Source organism: Equus caballus, chromosome 11 (genome assembly GCF_041296265.1).
Source record: "Equus caballus isolate H_3958 breed thoroughbred chromosome 11, TB-T2T, whole genome shotgun sequence".
In the NCBI taxonomy this organism is placed as follows: Eukaryota; Metazoa; Chordata; class Mammalia; order Perissodactyla; family Equidae; genus Equus; species Equus caballus.
In genome coordinates, this window is record NC_091694.1 from 57,926,971 (window position 1) to 57,951,871 (window position 24,901).

At 39.8% G+C, this 24,901-nt stretch overlaps 1 protein-coding gene across 3 annotated transcripts; it reads left to right on the forward strand.

Moving 5' to 3' along the window:
- The first annotated feature begins 128 nt into the window (after window positions 1-128).
- ZNF287 (zinc finger protein 287) lies at window positions 129-23,499 on the forward strand. Of its 3 annotated transcripts, XM_005597804.4 has the most exons (7): window positions 129-442; window positions 1,170-1,309; window positions 1,425-2,025; window positions 2,688-2,788; window positions 4,751-4,877; window positions 5,344-5,430; window positions 20,270-23,499. In XM_005597804.4, the coding sequence occupies exons 3-7, from the start codon at window positions 1,623-1,625 to the stop codon at window positions 21,838-21,840; spliced, it is 2,289 nt and encodes a 762-aa protein (XP_005597861.1). In that variant the 5' UTR covers window positions 129-442; window positions 1,170-1,309; window positions 1,425-1,622; the 3' UTR covers window positions 21,841-23,499. The 3 variants fall into 3 exon arrangements, with proteins under 3 accessions (XP_005597861.1, XP_014584383.2, XP_001503498.3); XM_001503448.7 differs by lacking the exon at window positions 1,170-1,309 and having other exon boundaries at window positions 153-442; XM_014728897.3 differs by lacking the exons at window positions 1,170-1,309; window positions 1,425-2,025 and having other exon boundaries at window positions 152-442.
- Window positions 23,500-24,901: the final 1,402 nt, after the last annotated feature.

Here is a 24,901-nt window from a genome sequence, read left to right on the forward strand (position 1 = left end):
GCCTCTGCCCAAGGAAACTTTAAACTTCCCTTTGGAACCTTTCAGGCTAACAAGCAAGTCATAGAGATGGGTGGAGGAGGTTGCCATGGAAACAGGTCCACGGAACAGGGTTCGGGCGGGGGAGGGCCGAGGCGCCGCCTCCAATTGGCTCAGCGGGCGCGCAGCGTTCTCTTTGCGCACATGCGCAGTGGCGCCGAGGCGAGGTCGCGGCGAAGCGGGGGCGCGGTGGGTTCCGGGCCGGGCTTTTCAGGCAGGCCTGGGCTGCGACGTGCGGCTGCTGCCGACACACGCTGTGCTTTCCGGGGAAGGGAAGTGGCGGAACCAGGGGCCCCTCTGCGGCGCGGGACTGAGCCCGCCACGCAGGCGCCCGCGCCCCCGCCGCCATTGTTGCCCGGGGCCTCTCGGGCCGCTCCGGCTGCGCGTCCGCCGGTCCCAGCGACAGGTAATGATGTCGCGGGCGCCGGAGCGAGTGTCCGCGCGGTCAGGGCCAGAGCCCCAGCCCGTCCACGCGTGGGCGCCCTGCTGGCGGCCTGCGGGGAGGCGAACACGGTGCGGATGCTGCTGTGGGGGCCCAGTCCCGGCGCAGCGCGTCGCCGGGTCCCGACTCCCCGGCTGCCCGCGACCCTCTGGCTAAAGAGGAGTTAGGGACACCCCCTGTGGAGGGGCGAGGGGGCGAGGCCGGCGCAGTGTTCTGCAGGGCCTTGTAAACAGTTGGCTTGGGTGACACGGCTGTGGTTGAGAAGGGCTCAGTTGGAGCCCGTGGACAGGTGTTGTCGGTTGTTCTCCAGGGCAGACCTATTCTGAGGTTTTCTTCGGAATCCTGGTTTCAGATTTATTCATAAGGAATTGTCTCCTGTAGAAGCACCTAATGGGCTTTAAATCACACCACTCTCTTCTACTTCTTTCCAGTCCAACCAGCTTGTCTCCTCGGCCCCGCAGATAGTGAAAAGCTAGAATAGGCTGGCATTAATATGCAAAGCGAGTAAACAGCTCGCCCTTTTTTCCTGACAGTTCCCTTGGGAACCTTGAGCACTTTATTAGGAAGAAATCATCTTCCTAGTTCTAATAGATTTGTTCCGTTGTATTGAGAATCAGTCATTACAGCTTCTGTATCAGTGACTAAAATACTGAAGCATTTTTTTCTATAAAGTGTTTAATTTCTGTTTCAGCAAGTTGGAAGTTTTATCTGTTGTTTGCTCATGATTCAAGTCTTTGCTTCTATCACCACCTTGTTATGGCAGTCCCAACCTCCTCCCTAGCAGACTGCATTTATCTTACAAGTCTAAGGGCATAAGAGAGAGAGACCAAGGTAAAAGTCTATGTGTGTTTATCTGTGCACACTGGATAGTGTATTTTTGTTTGTGTATGTGTATAGCAGAGAGCACCACGAATTCTTGACCTCGTGGTCTGTTCTTGTGTTTCAGGGTCTCTTAACCATCCCTGCAAGTTCTGGGCTCAGAATTTGTAACAAAGGCTGCTAACTCTACCTTCACTCTGTTCTGCCCCTGGCTGCAGCAGCCCTTGATATCATGTCTTTGTGGCTCTAGCATGAGTCTTCAAGCAGTTGGCTCACTACTGGAGAAATAAAGGATACTGCTAGATTGACTCTCCTGTCTGTAGCAATGTTAGCCCCAAGCAAGAGGATGACCAGTTCTTCACGCTCCCAAATCCTTCTAATGTGGAAGCCAGACAAGGCTCAGACTGGACCCCACAATGTTGAAAAGGAAACCCTTGCTTCAAGACTCTTGCGTGACGCTGAAACCTGTCGACAGAATTTTAGGAATTTTCCATACCCAGACCTGGCTGGTCCTCGAAAGGCATTGAATCAACTCCGAGAGCTCTGCCTTAAGTGGCTGAGACCTGAGATTCACTCAAAGGAACAAATCCTGGAGCTGCTGGTGCTGGAACAATTCCTGACCATCCTGCCTGGGGAGGTTAGGACTTGGGTGAAGTCCCAGTACCCAGAGAACAGCGAGGAAGTGGTGACTCTGGTGGAGGATTTGACTCAGATTCTAGAAGAGGAAGGTGAGGATTACAGAGCAGAGAGGGGAGTAATCCTGAGTGGTCAGAGAAGGCAGGTGACATATCAGAGAGCAGCCCTTTAAAGAAGTTAGGGAGAACGAACGTCTGTGAGTGAGTGAGAGCAAGCTTTAACATGAACCCCATCCTGCGTGCTGTTCCCCTTCAGATTGCCTGGAACCAAACGCATTCTCTAAACCCAAAGGAGATGTGTCATAAAACAATGACCAGACACAACCATATTACCCCAGTGTGAGCCCTCAGGAAGGTTACCTACAGAGGCTTGAACCATTCTGCCAATAAGTCGTTTGCCTTGTGAACTGGGTTTTACAGTAAGTAACATACTTCCAAATAGGTAGAAAGGGGTCCAGAGAACATTTCCTTAGTAAGTAAAGAGATAACTCACAAAATTTACATCCATAAGAGTTTAGTAGGAAATTGTGAATTTGGTACATATGCGTCCCAGAGCACACTTGTTTTTGAAGCCTGCAAATGACGTTTTAGGACAGGTCATTATCCCTTCCCTCTCACTCTTTGAAGTAGGAGTGCTGTTTTTGCTTTCCTTCTGACCTATCACTTTAAGAAAGGACAGGCATCTATTTGGTGAAGGGTTCCCTAGGCTGTTCAAATAGAACTAATCTCCATCGTGGTCTCTTTCTCTTCCCTAGCTGCTCCTCAGAACTCTGCCCTTCCCCAGGAGACCCCAAAGGAAGACCCCAAAGGAAGACATGCTTTCCAGGCAGGATGGCTAAATAACTTGGTGACCAAAGTGAGTTTTAGTTTCTTCTGTGATTTTAAAAGGCCTTGGTGTATGAGGACATTTTCTGTCGTGGCCCTCTAACTTCTGTTACCCCAAAAGTCCTCTCAAGGACCTAAGCCTCAGTTTTTCTCCTTAAGTCACCTTGGCCTTTTAAGGTAGGGGACTGCTCTGTATAGGGAATGGGACCCATTGCCTTCCCTTGACATGCCCTTCCTTCCTCTCTTTTTGACTTTAAGGCAGCAATATCGCCTAGAGGTTGAGGGATTGACCTCCACAGCCAGATGGGTCTAGGTTAGATTCCTGGTTCTGCCATTGAACCTGTAATTTGGGGCAAGATACTTAACCACTTAAGCCTGAGTTATTCAACTCTAATAAATAGATATTCCTCTTAGATTGTGAAGATTAAATATTATGAGACTTGTTAGCCTGGATTACAGTAAATAATCAATAAGAGCACAGTAAGATAAACAATAGTTACTAATATTATTTTTCCTTATTAACAAGGAATTAAAGGCCATGTATTATGTTGTGTTCCTATTGATCATGAGTCTGTGTTACTTTAAGGAAGAGCAACTCAGGCCACCTTAAGAGAAAGGTCTGCTGTAAAAATATACATGGTCTGAAATTGATAACCAGAGAGAAGTTATTATTTATAGATAATATGAATGTTTACCTGAAAAACCTAAGAAAATCAAGGGAAAAACTGTTAGAAACAATAATAGAAAATTTGAGTAAAGTGACTGCTACAGAAAATGGCTTACAAAAATTAATCACTTCCTGGGCCAGCCTGGTTGCGTAGTGGTTGGGTTTGTGTGCTCCCCTTTGGCAGCTGGGGTTTACAGGTTCAGATCCCAGGCATGGACCTACACACCACTCATCAAGCCGTGCTGTGGCGGCATCCCACGTAGTAAAAATAGAGGAAGATTGGGACAGATGTTAGCTCAGGACCAGTCTTCCTCACCAAAAAATAAAGTCACTTCCTTACATATACATAAAAATCAGATGATAAAATGAAATGAAAAATTCCATTCACAGTATTACCCCTCAAAATTTAAAATAGCTAGGACTAAACATGGTATAAATTTTGCAGTACCTTCATATCCTATATCATTCTATAGGACGTGAAAGAAGGCTTGAATATAAAAAACTGTCAGGGGCTGGCCCCGTGGCCAAGTGGTTGGCTTCGTGCGCTCTGCCTCGGCAGCCCAGGGTTTCACCGGTTTGGGTCCTGGGCACGGTTTGGGTGCCACTGGTCTGGCCATGCTGGGGCGGCCTCCTGCATGCCATGGCTGGAGGGACCCACAACTAAAAAAACTATGCGGCTGTGTACCGGGGGGCTTTGGAAAGAAAAAATTAAAAATTAAAAAAATTAAAAACTGTCAGTTCTCCCTAGATTATAAACTTAATGTGATTTCAAAGTCCCAATATAATTTTGTAAAGAAACTTACAAAGTTCATTTGAAAAACATGCAAGAGTAATCAAGAATATTTTTTTAACAAAAGTAAGAGCAAAGAGGTCACTAACCTTACCAGTTGTGAAATGTATCTAAAAGTACAGCAGTTCAGCAGTATGGTTATTGGTATCAGTTTTATTTTAAAAAGGAAAGAAGGGCTCTTATCATCATAGAGCACACAAAAATAAAACTTCAAATTATAACACATTGAATTTATTCTTAAGGCAAATCTTGAAAAACAAAACCATTCAACTCTGTCATCTATGTTTAAAACCCTTGTTCTTTAAGATGGAGCCACCAATGCAGGCACTAGTGGCAATCAAAAATGATAAATTTACTTTATTTTCAAACTTCCCTTGAGGGCAATTCAGGTATGCTCGTCCATACCTTGAGTGAAGGTTTTGACTAAATAACCTTTAGGGTCCTACGAAAGCTCAAGATTCTGTGATTACCTGGTGTTATCACTATCCCCATCCTGCTAGTCCTTGAACCAAGTTAAGTTATATTTGATGTTTTAGGAATCAATGACATTCAAAGATGTGGCTGTGGATATCACCCAGGAGGACTGGGAGCTAATGCGTCCTGTACAGAAGGAACTGTACAAGACTGTGACGTTACAGAACTACTGGAACATGGTTTCTCTGGGTAAGCATCATCTGTGCCCACTCCTCCTCCCAGCACACGCACCAGAGTATCTTTACTGTCCTTGGTTGTTAAAAATAGGTTGGGCTTCTAAAGCACTTTGCTGAGAATGGGGTCTAGAGATGAATGTGCTCATCCTATTTGGGTACAGACATGGCTATGTTCTACTCCCTTCTCCCAAATGAAAAATCATTAAAAACTATGATGCACAGCTTCACGGGGCTGCCACCCATTGCTGCACCTTGCCCATTTCCTTCTTCCCCCGTGGTCTCCATGCACATTTCCTCCAGGGTGGCAGGAAATTTTTATCCTACCTTTGAAAAGGGCAGCGACCTAATTCATTAGATCATGTCCATCAACTGTTATTTTCCTATGGAGCTCTGTCCTTATGGATAAGAAGAAGTCAGGTAATAAAATTTGAACAACTGTTTATCTACAGGATAAAACTCATTATATTCCTCCTGAACAGGACTTACAGTGTACAGACCAACTGTGATTCCCATATTGGAAGAACCGTGGATGGTGATAAAGGAAATTCTAGAAGGCCCTAGTCCAGGTGAGAGAATAACCAGCAGATGAGATTCTTTGTGCTTAAGATTCTCTATTATCCTAAGTGTGCTGAGGTATATTTTTAAACACAGCCAAGTCACTTTCCACAAAGACATCCTAGCCTGTCAAGAATGCTGAGCTGTTGGCACTGCTTCCTTTACAGAGGCCATCTTCAGGAAGAGGTTTTCCAAATGTCATTTTTATACCTTTCCCCCATGTCTCAAATTTTATCCTTCTCCATGACCCCTGGGTCCTGTCACTTAAAGTTTTGTCTGGGATCAAAAATTTTAAAAATACATAAAGCCAGATAAATACAGACGGAAGTCTCCCTCCAGTTTACCACATGCACGCAGTCCTTACACCTCCCCAACACACAGCCACTCTTGTTTGTTCCTAGTTTATTCTTTCAGGGGTTTACTTTGCTTTGTTTGCATAACAAGTCAGTATAGAAATATTTTTCCTCCATTTTCCAAAATAAATGGTAGCATACTGTACACACAGTTTTGTCCTTTGCTTTTTTTACTTGAAAGTACATCTTGATAAGTGTTCCAAATGAGTAGGTAAAGAGCTTCCTTGTTCTTTTTTTAAATATCTGCATCAGATTTTATGTGTGACTCATAACTTACTGAACCTGTGCCCCATTGATGGGCTTTTTGGTTATTCCCATTCCTTTCTCCTTCCTCCACAACAGCTTCATGTGAATGATTTCAAACCTGCGGAAGAGTTGCAGGAACATTCAACACCTGTATGTTTTTTACCTGGCATCACCAGTTGTCATCATTTAGCCACTTTTGCTTTGTCTCCATACATACACACACACAGTTTTTGCACTGAACCATTTGAAAGTTAGTTGCAGGCGTCGTGACATCTCACACCTAAATAATTCTGCATCTGTCTTCTCAAAACGTGACCATTCTCCTACATAAACACACCATTCTCTCACTCCAAGTATTTAACATACATACAATAATGTCATCTAATGGATAGTCAAATACTCAGATTTTCCCAACTGTCCCAAAGTATCCCTTATAGATGTTTTTCTCCCCAGTGCAGGAGCCAGTCAGGAATCACATGTTCCACTTGGTTATCTTGTTCTTTAGTCTTTTAATCTAGAACTGTTCCCCAGCCTTTTCTTGTTGCTTTTTTTTAATCTTTCATGATACATTTTTTGAAGCCTTGAGGCCAGGCTTTTTGGAGAATGACCCACAATCTAGCTTTGCCTGATTGTTTCCTCCTGATTAGATTTAAATTAAACATTTTTGCCAAGAATACTTTATAGCTGTGTACTTTCCATTCCATTTCCTCAGAAGACACGTAATGTCAGTTAGTCTCATTGTTGGTGATGTTCAGTTTCATTAAGGTATTATCTACCAAATCTCTCCATTTTAAAGGATTTTTTTTCTTTGTTAGTAAGTTTAATCTGCAGATTGATACTTAGAGGCTACATGATTATTCTATTCCATGATAACCTTTTATTTAAGGTTTTTAGCATCCATCGATGATCCTTACTTTATTACATTGCTGGTTGCAGAATGGTGATTTTCTGATTCAGTCATATCTTCTAAACAATTAATAGCATTCTTTTGTAAAGAATAGCTGTCCCTCCTCCCACCCCATTTTTATGTGTATATATCACTATAGACTGACAGAATTTTTAAGAATTTATTGTTAGTCCATGAATTCTAGTTTGGGGGTTTGTTTTGATGCTCAGTTGTGCCAAATTTGGTCAGTGGGAGCCTTTTTTTTTTAATTGAAGTATAATTCACATATAATTTTATGCTAGTTTCAGGTGTACAACATAATGATTCTGTATTTGTATACACTGCAAAATGATCACCACAATAAATCCAGTTACCATCCATCACCATACATAGTTACAAAATTTGTTTTTTCTTATGATGAGAACTTTTAAGATTTACTCTCTTAGCAACTTTCAAATATGCAGTACATATTCAGTGTTATTAACTGTAGCCCCCATGCTGTACATTAAATCCCCAGGACATATTTATCTTATAACTGGAAGTTTGTACCTTTTGACTCACTTCACCCATTTCACTTACCTCCCAATACCCACGTCTATCAACCACCAGTCTGTTCTCTGTTTCTATGAGCTTGTTTTGTTTTGCTTTGTTTGTTCTTTTGTTTTTTTAGATTCCACTTAAAAGTGACATCATGCAGTAGTTGTCTTTCTCTGAACGAGTGAAATAACTTAGAATAATGCCCTCAAAGGTCCATCCATGTTGTCACAAATGGCAAGATTCCATTCTTTTTTATGGCTGAGTAGTATTCCATTGTGTATACATACACCACATCATCTTTATCCATCCATCAGTGGACACTTAGGTTGCTTCCATATCTTGGCTATTGTAGGTACTCCCATGGACGTGGGGGTGCATGCATCTTTTTGAATTAGTGTTTTTGTTTTCTTTCAATAAATACCCAGAAGTGGAATTGCTGGATCATAGAGTAGTTCTATTTTTAATTTTTTGAGGAACCTCCATACTGTTTTCCATGGTGGCTGCACCAATTTACGTTCCCACCAACAGTGTGCAAGGGTTCCCTTTTCTCCACATCCTCACCAACACTTGTTATTTCTTGTCTTTTTCATAATAGCCATTCTGACAAGTGTGAGTTGATATCTCATTGTGGTTTTGATTTGCATCTCCCTGATAATTAGTGCTGTTGAGCATCTTTTCATGTGCCTGTTGGCCATCTCTATATCTTCTTTGGGAAAATGTCTATTCAGGTCCTCTGCCCATTTTTTAATCAGATTGTTTGCTTTTTGGCTGTTGAGTTGTATGAGTTCTTGATATATTTTGGATATTAATCCCTTATCAGATATATGATATCTGATATGCAAATGTTTTCTCCCATTTGGTAGGTTGCCTTTTCATTTTGTTGATAATTTCCTTTGCTGTACAGCAACTTTTTGGTTTGATGTAGTCGCACTTGTTTATTTTTCCTTTTGATACCTTTGCTTTTGGAGTCAGATCCAAAAAAAATCATTGCCAAGTCCAATGTCAAGGAGCTTATTGCCTATATTTTCTTCTAGGAATTTTATAGTTTCAGGTGTTATGTTCAAGTCTTGAATTTATTGAGTTAATTTTTTGTGTGTGGTGTAAGATAGTAGTCTAGTTTCATTCTTTTGCATGTGGCTGTCCACTTTTCCCAACACCATTTATTGAAGAGACTGTCCTTTCCCGATTGTATATTATCGCCTCCTTTGTCATAGATTAATTGACCATATATGCATGGGTTTATATCTGGACTCTCTGTTCTGTTCCATTGATCTATGAGTCTGTTTTTCTGCCACTACCATACTTTTTTGATTACTATAGCTTTGTAATATAGTTTAAAATCAGGGAGCTTGATGCCTCCAGCTTTGTTCTTCATCAAGATTGCTTTGGCTGTTTGGAGTCTTTTGTGGTTTCATATAAATTTTAGGATTGTTTGTTCTGTTTCTGTGAAAAATGCCATTGGAATTTTTGATAGGAATTGCATTGAATTTGTAGACTGCTTTGGGTAATATGGACATTTTAGCAATATTCATTCTTCCAATCCATGAGCACTGGATGTCTTTCCATTTACTTGCATCTTCTTCAATTTCTTTTATCAGTGTCTTATAATTTTCAGTGTACAGTTCTTTTACCTCCTTGGTTAAATTTATTCCCAGGTATTTTGTTCTTTTTGATGTAATTGTAAATGGGGTTGTTTTCTTAATTTCTCTTTCTGATAGTTTGTTGTTAGTGTATAGAAATGCAACAGATTTTCGTATATTGATTTCGTACCCTGCAGCTTTACCAAATTCGTTTATTAGGTCTTACAGTTTTTTGGTGGAGTCTTTAGGGTTTTTGATATATAGTGTCATGCCATCTGCAAATAGTGACAGTTTTACTTCTTCCTTTCCAATTTGGATGCCTTTTCTTGCTTTTTCTTGCCTTATTGCTCTAGCTAGGACTTCCAGTACTATGTTGAATAAAAGTGGTGAGAGTGGGCATTTTGTTTTGTTCCAGATCTTAGAGGAAAAGCTTTCAGCTTTTCACTGATGAGTATGATATTAGCTGTGGCCTTGTCATATATGGCATTATTTTGAGGTATCTTCCCTCTTTACCCACTTTGTTGAGAGTTTTTATGGTAAATGGATGTTGAATTTTGTCATATGCTTTTTCTGCATCTACTGAGATGATCATGTGATTTTTGTCCTTCATTCTGTTAATGTGGTGTATTACGTTGATTGATTTGCAGATGTTGAGCCATCCTTGCAGCCCTGGAATAAATCCCACTTGATCATGGTGTGTCATCCTTTTATTTTATTTTATTTTATTTTGCTGAGGAAGATTTTCCCTGAGCTAACATCTACTGCCAATCTTCCTCTTTTTGTTTGTGAGCCACTGCCACAGCATGGCCACTGACAGACAAGTGGTGTAGGTCTGCACTCAGGAACTGAACCTGGGCCTCCAAAGCAGAGTGTGCCAAATTTAACCACTGGGTCACTGTGGCTGGCCCTATCCTTTTAACGTATTGTTGAATTTGGTTTGCTAATATTTTGTTGAGTTTTGCATCTATGTTCATCAGGGATATTGGCCTGTAGTTTTCTTTTCTTGTGGTGTCCTTGACTGGTTTTGGTGTCAGGGTGATGTTGGCCTTGTAAAAGTAGTTTGGAAGCATTCCCTCCTCTTCAGTATTTGGAAGAGTTTGAGAAGGATAGGTATTAATTCTTCTTTCAGTGATAGAATTCACCAGTGAAGCCATCTGGTCCTGGACTTTTGCTTGTTGGTAAGTTTTTTATTACTGATTCAATCTCCTTACTATTAATTGTTTTATTCATATTTTCTATTTCTTCATGATTCTGTCTTAGAAGGTTGTATGTTTCTAAGAGATTATTAATGTCTTCTACATTGTCCAATTTGTTGGCATATAATTGTTCATAGTAGTCTTTTATGATCCTTTGTATTTCTGTGGTATCAGTTATAACATCTCCCCTTTCATTTCTGATTTTATTTATTTGAGCCCTTTTTTTTTTTTCTTGGTGAATCTAGCTAAAGGTTTGTCAGTTTTGTTTATCCTTTCAAAGAACCAGCTCTTAGTTTCATTGATCTTTTCTATTGTCTTTTTAGTCTTTATTTCATTTATTTCCACTCTGATCTCTATTTCCTTCCTTTTACTAACTTTGGGCTTCTTTTGTTCCTGTTTTTCTAGTTCCTTGAGTTGTAAAGTCAGATTTTTTATTTGAGATTTTTCTTATTTCTTGAGGCAGACCTGTATTACTATGAACTTCCCTCTTAGAACTGCTTTTGCTGCATCCCATGAATTTTGTGTTTTCATTTGTCTCAAGGTATTTTTTTATTTCTGTTTTGATTTCTTTGTTGACCCATTGGTTGTTCAGTAGCATGTTGTTTAATCTCCACATATTTGTGACTTTTCCATTTTTCTTCTTGTAATTGACTTCTAGTTTCATACCATTGAGGTCAGAAAAGATGCTTGATGATTTCAATCTTCTTAAATTTATTGAGACTTGTTTTGTGGCCTAACATGATCTGTTCTGGAGAATATTCTATGTGCACTTGAGAAGAATGTGTTTCCTGTTGCTTTTAGATGGAATGTTCTGTATGTATCTATTAAGTCCATCTGGTCCAATGTGTCATTTAAGGCTGGTGTTTCCTTGTTGGTTTTCTTTCTGGATGATCTATCCATTGATGTAAATGGAATATTAAAATCTCCTACTATTATTGTATTGCTGTCTTTCTTTCCCTTTAGCTCTGTTAATATTTGCTTTATATATTTAGGTGCTCCTATGTTGGGTGCATAAATATTTATAAATTTTATATCCTTTTGTTAGATTCACCCCTTTATCATTATGTAATACCCTTCTTTGGTCTTTTATTACAGTCTTTGTTTTAAAGTCTATTTTATCTAAGTATAGCTACCCTAGCTTTCTTTTTTCTATCCCTTCACTTTCAGTTTGTTTGTGTCCTTACATTTGAAGTGAGTCTCTTGTGGACAGCAAATGGGTCTTATCCATTCAGCCACTCTCTCTCTTTTGATGGGAGAATTTAGTCCATTTGCATTTAAAGTCATTGTTGATAGGTATGTACTTATTGTCATTTCCTTAATTTTTTTCTGGTTGTTTTGTAATTCCTTTCCTTTCTTCTTCTCTTGCTCTCTTCCTTTGTGGTTTGATGACTTTCTTTAGTGTTACGTTTAGATTCCTTTCTCATTATCTTTTGTGTATCTACTGAAGGTTTTTACTTTGTGGTTACCATGAGACTTACATATAACAACCTATATTTATAACAGTCTATTTTGTATTGATAATGACTTAAGTTTGAACACATTCTAAAACTCTACGTTTTTACTCACTCTACCACATTTTTATGTTTTTTGTATTTTGTTTTTTGTGAGTTTTTGCGGAGGAAGATTAGCGCTGAGCTAACACCTGTAGCAGTCGTCCTCTACTTTATACATGGGTCCCCGCTGTTGAGTGGTGTAGGTCTGTGCCCAGGATCTGAACCCACAAACCCAGGACGCCGAAGTGGAGTGTGCTGAACTTAACCACTACACCACAGTGCCAGCCCCCACATTTTATGTTTTTGATGTCACATTTTACATCTTTTTATTTGATGTGTCCCTTAACTAATTATTTTAGAGTTATTTTTACTACTTTTATCATTTAACCTTCATACTAACTTTCTACATGATTAATCCACTATCTTTACTACATGTTCACCTTCACCGGTGAGATTTATACTTTCATATGTTGTCTTGTTGCTAAATAGTGCCCTTTCTTTTCAGCTTAAAGAAGCCCCTTTAACTTTTCTTGTAAGGCCAGTTTAGTGGGGATGAACCCCTTTAGCTTTTGCTTGTCTGGAAAGCTCTTTATCTCTTTCAGTTCTAGACAGCTTTGCCAGGTGGAGTGTTCTTGGATGGAATTTTTTTCCTTTCAGCACGTTAAATATATTGTGCCACTCCCTCTGGCCTGAAAAGTTTCTGCTGAAAAATCTGCCCATAGTCTTATGGGGGATCCTTGTATATAACAAGGTGTTTTTCTCTCGCTGCTTTAAAGAGTCTCTTTAACTTTTGACATTTTAATTATAATGTGTCTTGGTGGAGATCTCTTTGGGTTCATATTATTTGGAACTCTTTGGGCTTCCTGGATCTGAATGTCTGCTTCCCCCAGGTTTAGGGACGTTTTCAGCATTATTTCTTCAGTAAGTTTTCTGCCCCTTTCTCTCTCTCTTGTCCTTCTGGAACTCCTGTAATGCAGAAGCTTCATGTTGTCCTATGAGTCCCTTAAGCTATCTTCCCTTTTTTAAATTCTTTTTTCTTTTTGCTGCTCTGTTTAAATGAGTTACACTGCCCTGTCTTTGAGATCACTGATCCTTTCTTCTGCTTCGTCTAGTCTGCTGTTGAACCTCTCTAGTATTTTTCAATTCAGTTATTCTATTCCTCAGCTCTATGACTTCTGTTTGGTACTTTCTTATATTTTCTCTTTGTTATAGTTTTCACTGTGTTCAGCCATTCTTTTCCCAAGTTCAGTGAGCATCTTTATGATGATTACTTTGAACTCTTTGTCAGGTTAATTACATATCTTCATTTCATTAAGATTTCTTTATGAGGTTTTTATCTTTTTTTTGTTGTTTGGAACATATTCCTCTATTTCCTCATTTTGCTTGATTCTCTGTTTGTTTCTATGTATTAGGCAAAACAGCTGCTTCTCCCAGTCTTGAAGGAGTGGCCTTATGTAGGAGATGAACTTTGTCTCTTGAACTTTGTGATTGTCCCAACAGGCTGATTTATTTTTAATAGCTCCAGTTGTTGCGGGTGTGCGAAGACCTGTCAGTGTTGCAGAGGGAGGATCTCAGTCAGCACCTAGCCTCAGGCTGATGGGAAGCCAGATCCCCAGGCAGCAGCTTTTAAAGTATATAAATATATACAGTCCTGTGGGACCACAATCGTAAACCCTGTTGGCCTCCAGATCAAGCAATCTGGAGGTCTCCCCTGTGCAACAGTTACAAAAATTGGGGCTCCAGAGGATAGTATGAGCTCCTTTCTGGGAGGTACCTGCGAGCCATAGCAAGGCACAGGGAGAGCACAAAGATAGCATGTCCTGTCCTATCTTCCCTTTGAGCACCTCTGTGGCCTCCTGAATGTGTGGCCTCCTGAAATATGTGGCAAACTGAAGCCGGCTTCAGGCTGAGTGAAGCTCCCAGACAAGCAGACAGGCCTTTCACAGGAAGACTGGGAGTGTGTTTCAGTCTACTGTCTGTGCAGCGCGCTGGAGGTGGTAGCTGCCAAGAATTGTTTCCGATTATTACAGTCTTGGACCCAAGAACACAGGCCCTGCTGGCCACCAGAGCCAGGCAACCAAGGAACGTCCCCTCTGGCAGCCGGAAAAACTGGGGCACCAACACGCATAAGAACTCCCCTCCAAAACATACTGGCACTCTGGAGCACAGCAGAGGGAGAGCGTAAAGATGGTGCCTGCCTGTGAGGTCTCTGGAAAGGTTTCCAGTCAGCTCCTAGGTCTGTAAGTAGTAGCCTGTCCCTCAGGCTGCAGCTATGATGATAAGCTTACACTCCTCTCTCACAGAGAGACTGGACTCCTGAGTCTGTTGCCTCTCTCTATGCCCTGAGGGTAGTGGCTGTTTAAGAATTTTTTCTCTGTTGGTCATAGTCTTGTAGGACCTGTGAGCATAAGCCCTGCTGGCCTCCAGAGCCAGGTGATGCAGAGTTGTCTTTTGGCAGCAGTTGCACAAATCAGGGCACCAGAGAAAGCTATAAGCTCCACTCTGGGAGATAGCAGCAAGCTGGAGTGAGGCAGAGGGAAAGTACCAAGACTGCACCCACCAGACTGTTTCCCGAGAGCACCTCTAGAGGCCCCAGGAGTAGGCCAGACCAGGAACCTGCCCCTCAGGCCAGAGCTCCTGGAAGGCACTTAGACCTCCTCCTCAGAAAGACTGGGGGTGTGTTTCAGTCTGCTGTCTGTGCAGCGCACTGGGGGTGGTAGTCTGCTAAGAACTGTCTCTCCAATTGTTATAGTCGCCTGGGACCCAGGAACACAAGTTCCCCGGGCCTCCAGAGCCAGGCGCTCAAGGTGTGTCCCCTGGGCTGCCACTGCAAACTCTAGGGCACCAGACGTCAGTAAAACCTCCTCTCTGGGAGCTACTGCCACTGTGGAGCATGGCAGAGGGAGAGTGCAAGGATGGCGCATGTGCACCAGCTTTAGCGAGGCAGAGCGCAAAAATGGCACCCACCAGTGCCTCTGTCCCAAGAGAGAATCTCAACAGTACCCTGCCTCTCCAGCAGATGCTTTAAGATTAGCAAATGAATCTCCTTCACAGATAGTCTGGGCCCTGGGGCAAGTAAGTCTGCGTTTGAGCCCTTCAAGAGCTGTCTCTCAGTTCGATATCCCCACCCCCCTCCCCGGTTCTGATGGATGCGAGTCCCATTGGTTTTCAAAGCCAGATGTTTTGGGAACTGTCTGTCAGGTGCAGGTCTTAAGGGTTGAGGTTCCTGATGTGATGTATGAACTTTTGGCTCCTCAGGGACAAGCTTGGATCTGTGAGATCCCTCCTAATTGTGGATCGCCATGCCAGGGTAGGATTGTTGGTGAGACTCGTTCAGCCTCTCCTGCCCGCCTTGATGTGGCCCTTTTCTCCTTTGCTGTGAAGCAGCTCTTCAGCTAGTTTTCAAGTCTTTTCCAGGGGGAGTTGTTCCAGATATAGCTGTAGATTCAGTGTTTCTGTGGGAAGACGTGAGTTCGGGATCTTCCTATATTGCCATATTGGACCACCTCAGTAGGACCCTTTAAAACCAGATCCAGTGTCTTTTTAAGATGTCCCCATTAGTCTTTGAGCATTTCCTTGCTTTCTGGCACAACATGTTCTTTAAGCTGACCTTGTGCCTACCTTAGACCTGGAATTTCTCTAAGGAGCCATGGTTCATTTTAACGGGGAATAGTACTTAGAAACAAAGATCTGGGCGGTAAGTGTGCTGACTGCCATGGGTACCATTGCTTCTAGATCTGTTCAGTGGATAGAGCTGGGAAATATGTCTATATATATGTATGAATGTATGTAGTGTTTTTTTTAAATCATGAGTTAATACTGGTAACTCTAATTCAAATCCAACACTACAAGGGTATTCCATTTTGTATCTCCCGATATTTCATTTTGTATTTCCTTTCCCATACAATGAGTAACCTGGTTCCAAACAGTATCAGTATATTTACTCATTTGCTCTTTCATATAATACACACTAAAATGGTTTCATAATTATATCAATATCACTACTAATAACAAACTAGGTAAAGTTCAAAGTTTTGTCCTTAGGATTTATTCCACTAAGAGTATACAGAATTCTGGGTTCAAAAGTTACATGAATGCTTTCCTTCTGGTTATCTGAATAGTTTGATATACAGTTAAGTTTGTTGATTCCATTTGTGTTCAATTTTAATGTTTTCTCTATTTCTTGGTTTTTTATTTAATTTTATGTTTTTGAGTATGTAAAAATGTTAACATGGTTCAGAAGTCAAAGCTATACAGAAAGTTCTGCACTCCCATCCCCTCTGCCCTGTTCCCATCTGTTCTCTGTAGGCAACCATGTTCATTTGTTTCTGGTTTATTCTTTGCAGAAGTAAATCATAAGTATGTTTTTATATCTCCTTTTGTATACAAAAGAAGTACACTATACTCTTTTGCATTTTGCTTTTCTATTTCCTTTATTTTAATTTAAGGCTCTGACTTCTAGTATATCATACAATATTGATGCTAGAATACAGCATTCACAGTAAATTAAGCAATAATGACAGAATATAATATGCTACCTTAGAGTGAATTGCTTCACTTTTTAAAACTTTATCTGTTTTTTAAACTTTAACTTATCTGGTCATTAGGTATTTTAAGGGTCATACTACTTGAAAAGCAAATTCTCATAACTTATGGCCTTCCTTGCCTTAGTTGGCAGAATGACACAAAATACACGTATAGCACACTTAATTCTTTGGGGAAAGATTTCAGCACACTCCCAACACTGAGAAAACATACATGGCATAATGGAAATAAGCCTGGACTAGAGTCGGGATAGTCTTCTGGGAGGCACTGCTGTTCTGGGACCACTTTGAGTTGACTTCTCAGGATGAGTTTTTTAGATCATTCAGGTGGCATGAGTTAGGGCTGTAAATCCACAATGGGGGCAGTTTATGCTTAGATATTTGGGGGAGAGATTTTTCTCCCACCAAAGAACACTGAGACAGAAAGGCAAGTTCCTTTTTTCCTTCTGTAGAGATGAGCTTTTTGGGGTTTTGTTTGTTTTTTTTAGCCTGTCCTTATACAGAATGTAATGCAGAGTGTCACCCTCCTTCCAGGGTTGGGCTCCAGGCTTTGTCTTCTGTCCCCTAAGCCCCTTGCACCCTCAAGCTTAAGGAGGATTGAGGAGTCATCTCAGGCAGTCAGCTTCAACTCTTGCTAACTTCCTGTCTTCCTGTTTTTACTTGATTTTTGACCTCTGAGGATTTTACTTTCTTACCAGCTCAGAGATAGAGGATAAGTTGAACCTCTAGTCAGTCATACTTCAGGAAATGGAAACTTTGATAATTCACAAATAGAGTAGTAGTATTGGTCTTTGATGGCCATTCCTGTCTCAGAACTTCTGTAGTTCTTTATATTTATACAGGACCTAGCCATGCTTTCAGGTTCAACTCAAGTTATACCCTCCCCCACAAAGCTTTCCTTGATTACCCGAGTCAACACTGACCCCTTTTATGAGGAATATTATACCACTCTTTGGCCCTGTTGACCAACAGATACTGCTGACTGATGCTTTTTGGTTAATTATATACACATATTTAAGCTTAATGGTTAAAGATTTCAGTTTCTAAACTTCCAATAAACTGATTGGTTTAAAAGTGTATGCTTATAGTAGCAATTTCTTTATGGTCATTGTTCAAACTTGTTACTTTAAGCTTCTTTATAACTTTAGCACTTTCTTTTCAGGTATATGGAACAGACTGTCATAGACTGATTCTGATTACATAGAAGTTAAACTCAGCTTCTAGTCCTATCTCATCTTTTTTATGTATATATACACTCCTAACCTATACAGTCCATTAACATTCTCATTTTGTTTTTTTAGAGGGGGAATAACAAATCCTGGTTTGATAAATGTTGTTTTTAAATTTTTTCTTTTATAAAAGTAATAGAACTACATTTCTAGTACTCAATAACAATAAAAATAATATAGCCAATTTGTTGAAAATTTTAAAATATTTTTAAAAACCTATAATCTGATTGTTAGCATTTTGATAATATTTGTCTAGTTCTAATGAGTTTTCATGCTAGTTATGATACTGCTTTTTTCATTTAACATTACACCTAAGAATTTCCTAGTGTCAACTCTGATTTTTGTATTTGAATCAAAGGAATAAAAGTAGTTTGTAAATTGAGGCAGTACAAGGAAGCAAAATGAAATATGTCTCCCTCCCTCACCCGTTACCAGGACCTTCTCCCCTTAGATGATCACTGTCTGTGTGATAGTGTGTGTGTGTGTCTATAATGCACAGAGCATATCTTTACAGAGATGGCATCTTCCTCTACATGCTGTTATATACCTCTTTTTTTCACTTAATGTATCCTACCCACCATTTCATACCAATGAACATTTTTATCATTATCAATATTCCATTATCCCCTATGCTGTCTAGTCCTTTATTGATGGACGATTCTATTGAATGGATATATATGCAAAGCTGTTATACTTTGATCTGCATCTTAGAAAGTTTCTGAACTACCCAGTACCATTTTTGCTATATTATAAACTCCATATTTGATTATATTTCATTATATAATTCTTAATATTTACAAGTTCTGTGTTTCCTACCTGACTTAAAAGGAGAAAGGTATTGTAACTTAAATTTGTTTTAATCCTTCATAACGGAAACATAATGGGCATCAACAAATACATACATGATGGCTTTGCAGCCAGGTTTGGGGTCAGAGTCTTTTTGTTATATGTATGTATGTGCTTCCATTTGAGTTCACCTTTTTACAACAAGTTATTGTCATTTATTTTATCAAGTCAGTTCAGTGGCCACCATATGCAAAGTCTTGGGCCATTTTCTGAAGGAGATGTAAAAGAAGGGTAAGCCATTTCCAGAGTTTACATCTAAGTTGGAAATATAAGAAACACACAAAATTGTGAAATAATAATATAAGGCCAACTTTTGTCGCAGCCTCAACATTATTATGGTTGAACCATAAGAAACTGCTGATATTCAACCATATTGACCTACAGAAAAGGGAATTTCATATGATTCAACCTATTCTGTACTTTAGGATTCTAAGGAGAGAGAAACATGAGCTGGGCCATGAACATCTTTTTTAATAGGTGGAGAAGGTATCATAAGAAAAGGCCTAGGGGCTGGCCCCATGGCCGAGTGGTTAAGTTCGCACGCTCCGCTGCAGGCGGCCCAGTGTTTCATTGGTTCGAATCCTGGGCGCGGACATGGCACTGCTCATCAAACCACGCTGAGGCAGCGTCCCACATGCCACAACTAGAAGGACCCACGACTAAAATATACAACTATGTACCGGGGGGCTTTGGGGAGAAAAAGGAAAAAAATAAAATCAAAAAAAAAAAAAAAGAAAAGGCCTAGGGGCCAGCCCAGTGGCACAGCGGTTAAGCGTGCACAGTTCTGCTTCTCGGTGGCCCGGGGTTCACTGGTTCGGATCCTGGGTGTGGACATGGCACCGCTTGGCACGCCATGCTGTGGTAGGCATCCCACATATAAAGTAGAGGAAGATGGGTACGCATGTTAGCTCAGAGCCAGTCTTCCTCAGCAAAAAGAGGAGGACTAGCAGTAGTTAGCTCAGGGCTAATCTTCCTCAAAAAAACCAAAAAGTACTAATGATGTATTCAAAAATATTCATAATATCAATAAAATTAATTTAAAAAAAAGAAAGAAAAGGTCTAGAGTCTGGAATTAGCATGGCACCAATAGAAGATTATGAGGAAGTAGTTTTAACTTATGTGGGTAACTTTGAACTTTAAAGTTAAGCTGAATGTGAGGTGTGGTGGAAGATATAGTAGAATAGAAAAGGCTGGATTATTTTGGGACTAAAGGTCAAGTGGAGGTAATTTGAACTTCTTTTTTCTCTCTTTCTTGAATTTTTGTCCTTTAAGCCACTGATCCTCAAACTTTAGTGTGCATCAAAACCTCCTAGAGGGCTTGCTAAAACTGATTGCTCAGCCCCACTCCCAGAGTTTCAGATTCAGTATGTCTGGGTGGGGCCCAATAATTTAACGTAGTCCCAGCTGATAGTGATGTTCTGCCAGTGGTCTGGGAACTGTACTTTGGAGAACCATTGCTTTAGGCTATAGAAGAATTACTAAAAACATTTAAGCAGGAAAACACTCCATGAAGTTGCTTTTGGAATATTATGTAGAATTGTGCAGAGTAGGTTGGAAGAAGGAGTGATGACATTAGCATGCCTACTTTATGAACCCATTGTATAAATTATAATGTATGTAAGTAATTATGTAATTCAAGTCATCCCAAGTTATCCCTCACAGTCTTCACCAGTTTCTCTTCTCAGCTCTGTCACCTGACCTAACCTATTTTATTTACTCTGTGCCCTTGCCAAATAGTAAGGAGCCTCTCCTTTTTCAAAAGTTTAGTCTCCTGTTTTTCTTCCCTTTTATTCTCCTTTCCCAAGTGTTAAGGACCATGTTATGAGGTTGTCAGAACCATAGTCTTTTTAGGCATTTTACTCATGTTCATTATTTTGTTTCTGTTTTGGCAGTTTCCTTTCTCCAAATAGAGAAAAACTTTTATTTTCTTTTTATTTCAGAACGGGAAACAGAAGCCCAAGAGCATACTCCAGTTAAAAATATTTCTAAACTCACAAAGGATGGAACCAGGACCATCAAATTGGAAGAACGATTTGACTATGATGACAGATTAGAGAGGCAAGCAACAGATAGCTTCAGGAAAATTCCCACTAATGGAAGAGATTTCAGGTTGAAGTCAGTCCTTTCACAAGAAGATGACCCTACAGAAGAGTGTCTTAGTAAATATGATATATATAGAGAGAGTTTTGAAAAGCATTCAAACCTAATTATACAGTTTGGTACCCAATCAGATAATAAAACTTCTGTGTATAACGAAGGCAGGGCAACCTTCAGTCACGTCTCATATGGTATTGTACATAGGAAAATACTTCCTGGAGAGAAGCCTTATAAATGTAACGTGTGTGGAAAAAAGTTTAGGAAATACCCATCCCTCACGAAACACCAAAGTACCCATGCCAAAGAGAAATCTTATGAATGTGAAGAATGTGGGAAAGAGTTCAGGCACATCTCATCCCTTATTGCACATCAGAGAATGCATACTGGAGAAAAACCGTATGAATGCCACCAGTGTGGTAAGGCCTTCAGCCAGCGTGCACACCTTACTATACATCAGAGAATTCATACAGGAGAGAAACCCTATAAGTGTGATGACTGCGGGAAGGACTTTAGTCAGCGGGCACACCTTACTATACATCAAAGGACACATACTGGAGAGAAACCATATAAATGCTTGGAATGCGGTAAAACCTTCAGCCACAGTTCATCACTGATTAATCATCAGAGAGTTCATACTGGAGAAAAACCTTATATATGCAACGAATGTGGGAAAACTTTCAGTCAGAGTACACACCTCCTTCAACATCAAAAAATACATACTGGAAAGAAACCATATAAATGCAATGAGTGTTGGAAAGTGTTTAGTCAGAGTACTTACCTTATTCGACACCAGAGAATTCATTCTGGAGAGAAGTGTTATAAATGTAATGAATGTGGAAAGGCCTTTGCTCATTCCTCAACTCTTATTCAGCATCAAACTACTCACACTGGAGAGAAATCCTATATATGTAACATATGTGGGAAAGCCTTCAGCCAGAGTGCAAACCTTACTCAACATCATAGAACACATACTGGAGAGAAACCGTATAAATGCAGTGTGTGTGGGAAAGCATTCAGCCAGAGTGTACACCTTACTCAACATCAGAGGATTCATAATGGAGAAAAGCCCTTCAAATGCAATATATGTGGGAAAGCATATAGACAGGGTGCAAATCTTACTCAACATCAAAGGATTCATACCGGAGAGAAACCCTATAAGTGTAATGAATGTGGGAAAGCTTTTATTTATTCCTCATCACTTAATCAACATCAGAGAACTCACACTGGAGAAAGACCCTATAAATGTAATGAATGTGATAAAGATTTTAGCCAGAGAACATGCCTTATTCAACACCAGAGAATTCACACAGGAGAGAAGCCCTATGCATGCCGTATATGTGGTAAAACCTTCACCCAGAGTACAAACCTCATTCAGCATCAACGCGTTCATACAGGTGCCAGACATCGTAATTAACACAGGAGACTTCTTTTAGGTTTTACAACTTAATCATTTAAGTTTTATTTTGTACTCTGTGTGTTAAAAATTATTCAAAAGAAGTGCAATATATGTTAGATATTACTCAGCAAAAGTATCAGAATTAGTAACGTGGATATAACCTATTTAAGTTTAATGTGAAATTTAAGAAGAAAACTACATTCACTTCTCAACCTTTATTTGATATCAGTTTAATTCATTCCAGAAAGAAACCGTATGAAAGAGCACTCAAAAATCTGTAACTCACCAACTCTTGCTGTATTTCAACTACTACTTAATGAGGCCTTACGAGTGAAATTTGGGAAAGCTTCCATCAAGTAGAGATTTCACACTAGAGAGTAATCCTGGGATGATAGAAAAGAAAAAGCTGCTTTCAGGCATCCCAGCTTTGAAGCCTTAAATATGTAAAGGGTTCCCTTCCCCTTTTTACTTCCCTGTTCCTATCATGTCATAACTGCCATGTGGAACCAGTAGGTTTGCCCAAAAAAAAAACAGTTGAAAGTACCTTAAAGATTTCTGTGTAACCACTGTTTAATTACCCTTTCCTTTAAATACTGAAATATTAAGGGAAGAAAAGCTTAATGAAAGATCTGTTAGGATAGAGAAACTAATGTTGTGTATATAACTCTTAGACGTGTACAAATTTAGTTAAACCCAAAAATTAAACACCCAAGCTTAATTTAATCTTTAAAACATATTAACCTTAGTTTCACTAGGTTCTGACATCTGTCGTCCTAGAGGAAAAAATAAGAATACAATTCTCATTTTTTTTACCTGACTCCTAAATTCCTAACTTAAGGTTCCCTTTTGACTGTTTTACTGTAAAGAGTCCATTTCTTCCACTGAAACACGTGTTTCTTGAGTGCCTACTGTGCTCAGGCCCAGACTTTGTAATGGGATCCTTTCAGGGCTTGTATATAGTGCTGAGAGTCACAGCTGACGTAAGCAACAGAAAGCTTTCTAAAGTGATGAAAGATAAAGGAAGGACATGGTCTTAATTCCTGGGTCCTGGAATGAGCCTAAGAAACCTGCTAAATGGGTTGCCGAATAGGACCGTCTGTCCCAAGACAAGAAAGTAATGGAAGCAGCTATTTAAATAGTGTGAGGATAAGTAAGTAATGGGAAATAGCTTTGAGATCACTGTGGAAAGTGGGTCAGGAAAACATCAAGGTGAAGACTTAACAGTGAGGAAAGAGAATATACACAGCTAACGGTTATAACATGTTATTGGACTTGATTTACCTGAGAAAATAAGAGTGACGAATTAAAAAAATCAGCCTGTTGTTTATATAAGAAGAAACTAAAAATGAAATGACTGATTTTAAAGGAATAATTAGAATTGGTACTTCTTCATACGTGTAAGTAAAATGGGGATTACTCTTAAAAATATCAGAAAAAAATTTCATTGGAAAAAGCATTGATGCAGAAATATCATTGATGGCAGATCATAACTGAGTTTGTGTGGTCCTAAACAACATAAAAGGAAAACTAGCAGAAATAGAAATAGAAATAGGTCAAAATACTACAGTAGTCCCCCCTTATCTGCGGTTTTGCTTTCTGTGGTTTCAGTTGCCCACAGCCACAGTCCAAAAATATTAAATGGAAAATTCCAGAAATAAACAATTCATAAGTTTTAAATTGCGCACTGTCTGAGTAGCGTGATGAAACCGTGTTGCCGTCCTACTGTGTCCCACTCGGAATATGAATCATCCCATTTGCTGGATCCCCAACCATCGACATGGTCATGGCCCGATGATCCTCCTCCTGACATATCAGAAGGTCAGTAGTAGCCTACCGCTATGTCACAATGCCTACGTCATTCACCTCTCTTCATCTCATCACATAAGCATTGTGTCATCTCACATCATCACAAGAAGGGTGAGTACAGTACAATCAAATCTTTAGAGAAGGACCACATTCACATAACTTTCATTATAGTATGTGTTCTATTTTATTGTTAAACTTTTATAGTACCCTAATTGTAACCTTTATCATAGTAGGTATGTATAGGAAAAAAGTAGTACATATAGGTTTCAGTACTATCCACAGTTTCAGGCATCCACTGAGGGCCTTGAACACGTCCCACATGGATAAGGGGGCACTCCTGTATTGTATTTAATATCCACAGCATTCCACTATCAGAATATAAGACCATATACTGAGAGCTGAGATTTTATCTTTTGTTTCTTCAGTGCCTTGCGAATGGTGGTCAATGTGTGTTGGTTGAATTAATGAATAAATAAGTAGAGTTGAGTAACAACGTAAAATTAACATATGGAGTGAAATTGGTAGAATTTAAAATACTTTTTTGTGCATACATAAAGAAATATAAATATTGGTGATTTACTGGGTAATAGGAACTTAAAAATGAAAAAGCAGAATCCCCAAATCTTAACAATGCGGATATTCCTAAAGAGATCATGGGACATCTTTGCACAGGGAGTTTTCCTGAGCTAGGTGAGGAAAAATTGATAGAAATCCTGGTGCTGTGAATATCAGTTTAAGCACATGTTGACCATGCAGCTTCATTGGGACGTTACTGTTTTTATAAACATCCTACAAACAGGTGCTGAAGGGAAGACCTGGGTGCTAGCATCTTAAAGGCTTTCTTGTTGAGTCTTTTCTTCAAGAAGTTGCTTTCTGTCATCCTCACATTAGTTAACCTTGATGTCGTGGAATCATCACAAAGTGTAGATTGTCTCCAGATTGCATAACACTCAGGTTATGCTTATGCCGTAGTAATGTTAAAAAATAACCGTTGTAGTTAAGATGCAGTTTTTATAATGCTACTTCACAGCTTACACCACACGTTTTTCTCCTGGAGTGAATGTGTGGAGTATTCAGCATCCATAGCCCCTTTCTTTGCATTCATTTGTATTTCCTGCCTTGGTGTGTTTTATGTAAATAATGCATTTTATAAAGTCTTCCACTGAGGCAACTGATGCCCTATAAAATAATGGGATAATAATGATAGAATCCTAGATCTTTGTCTATTTTTCCCACTTTTATAGTTGTCTAACCCACATGTAATTCGCTTTTT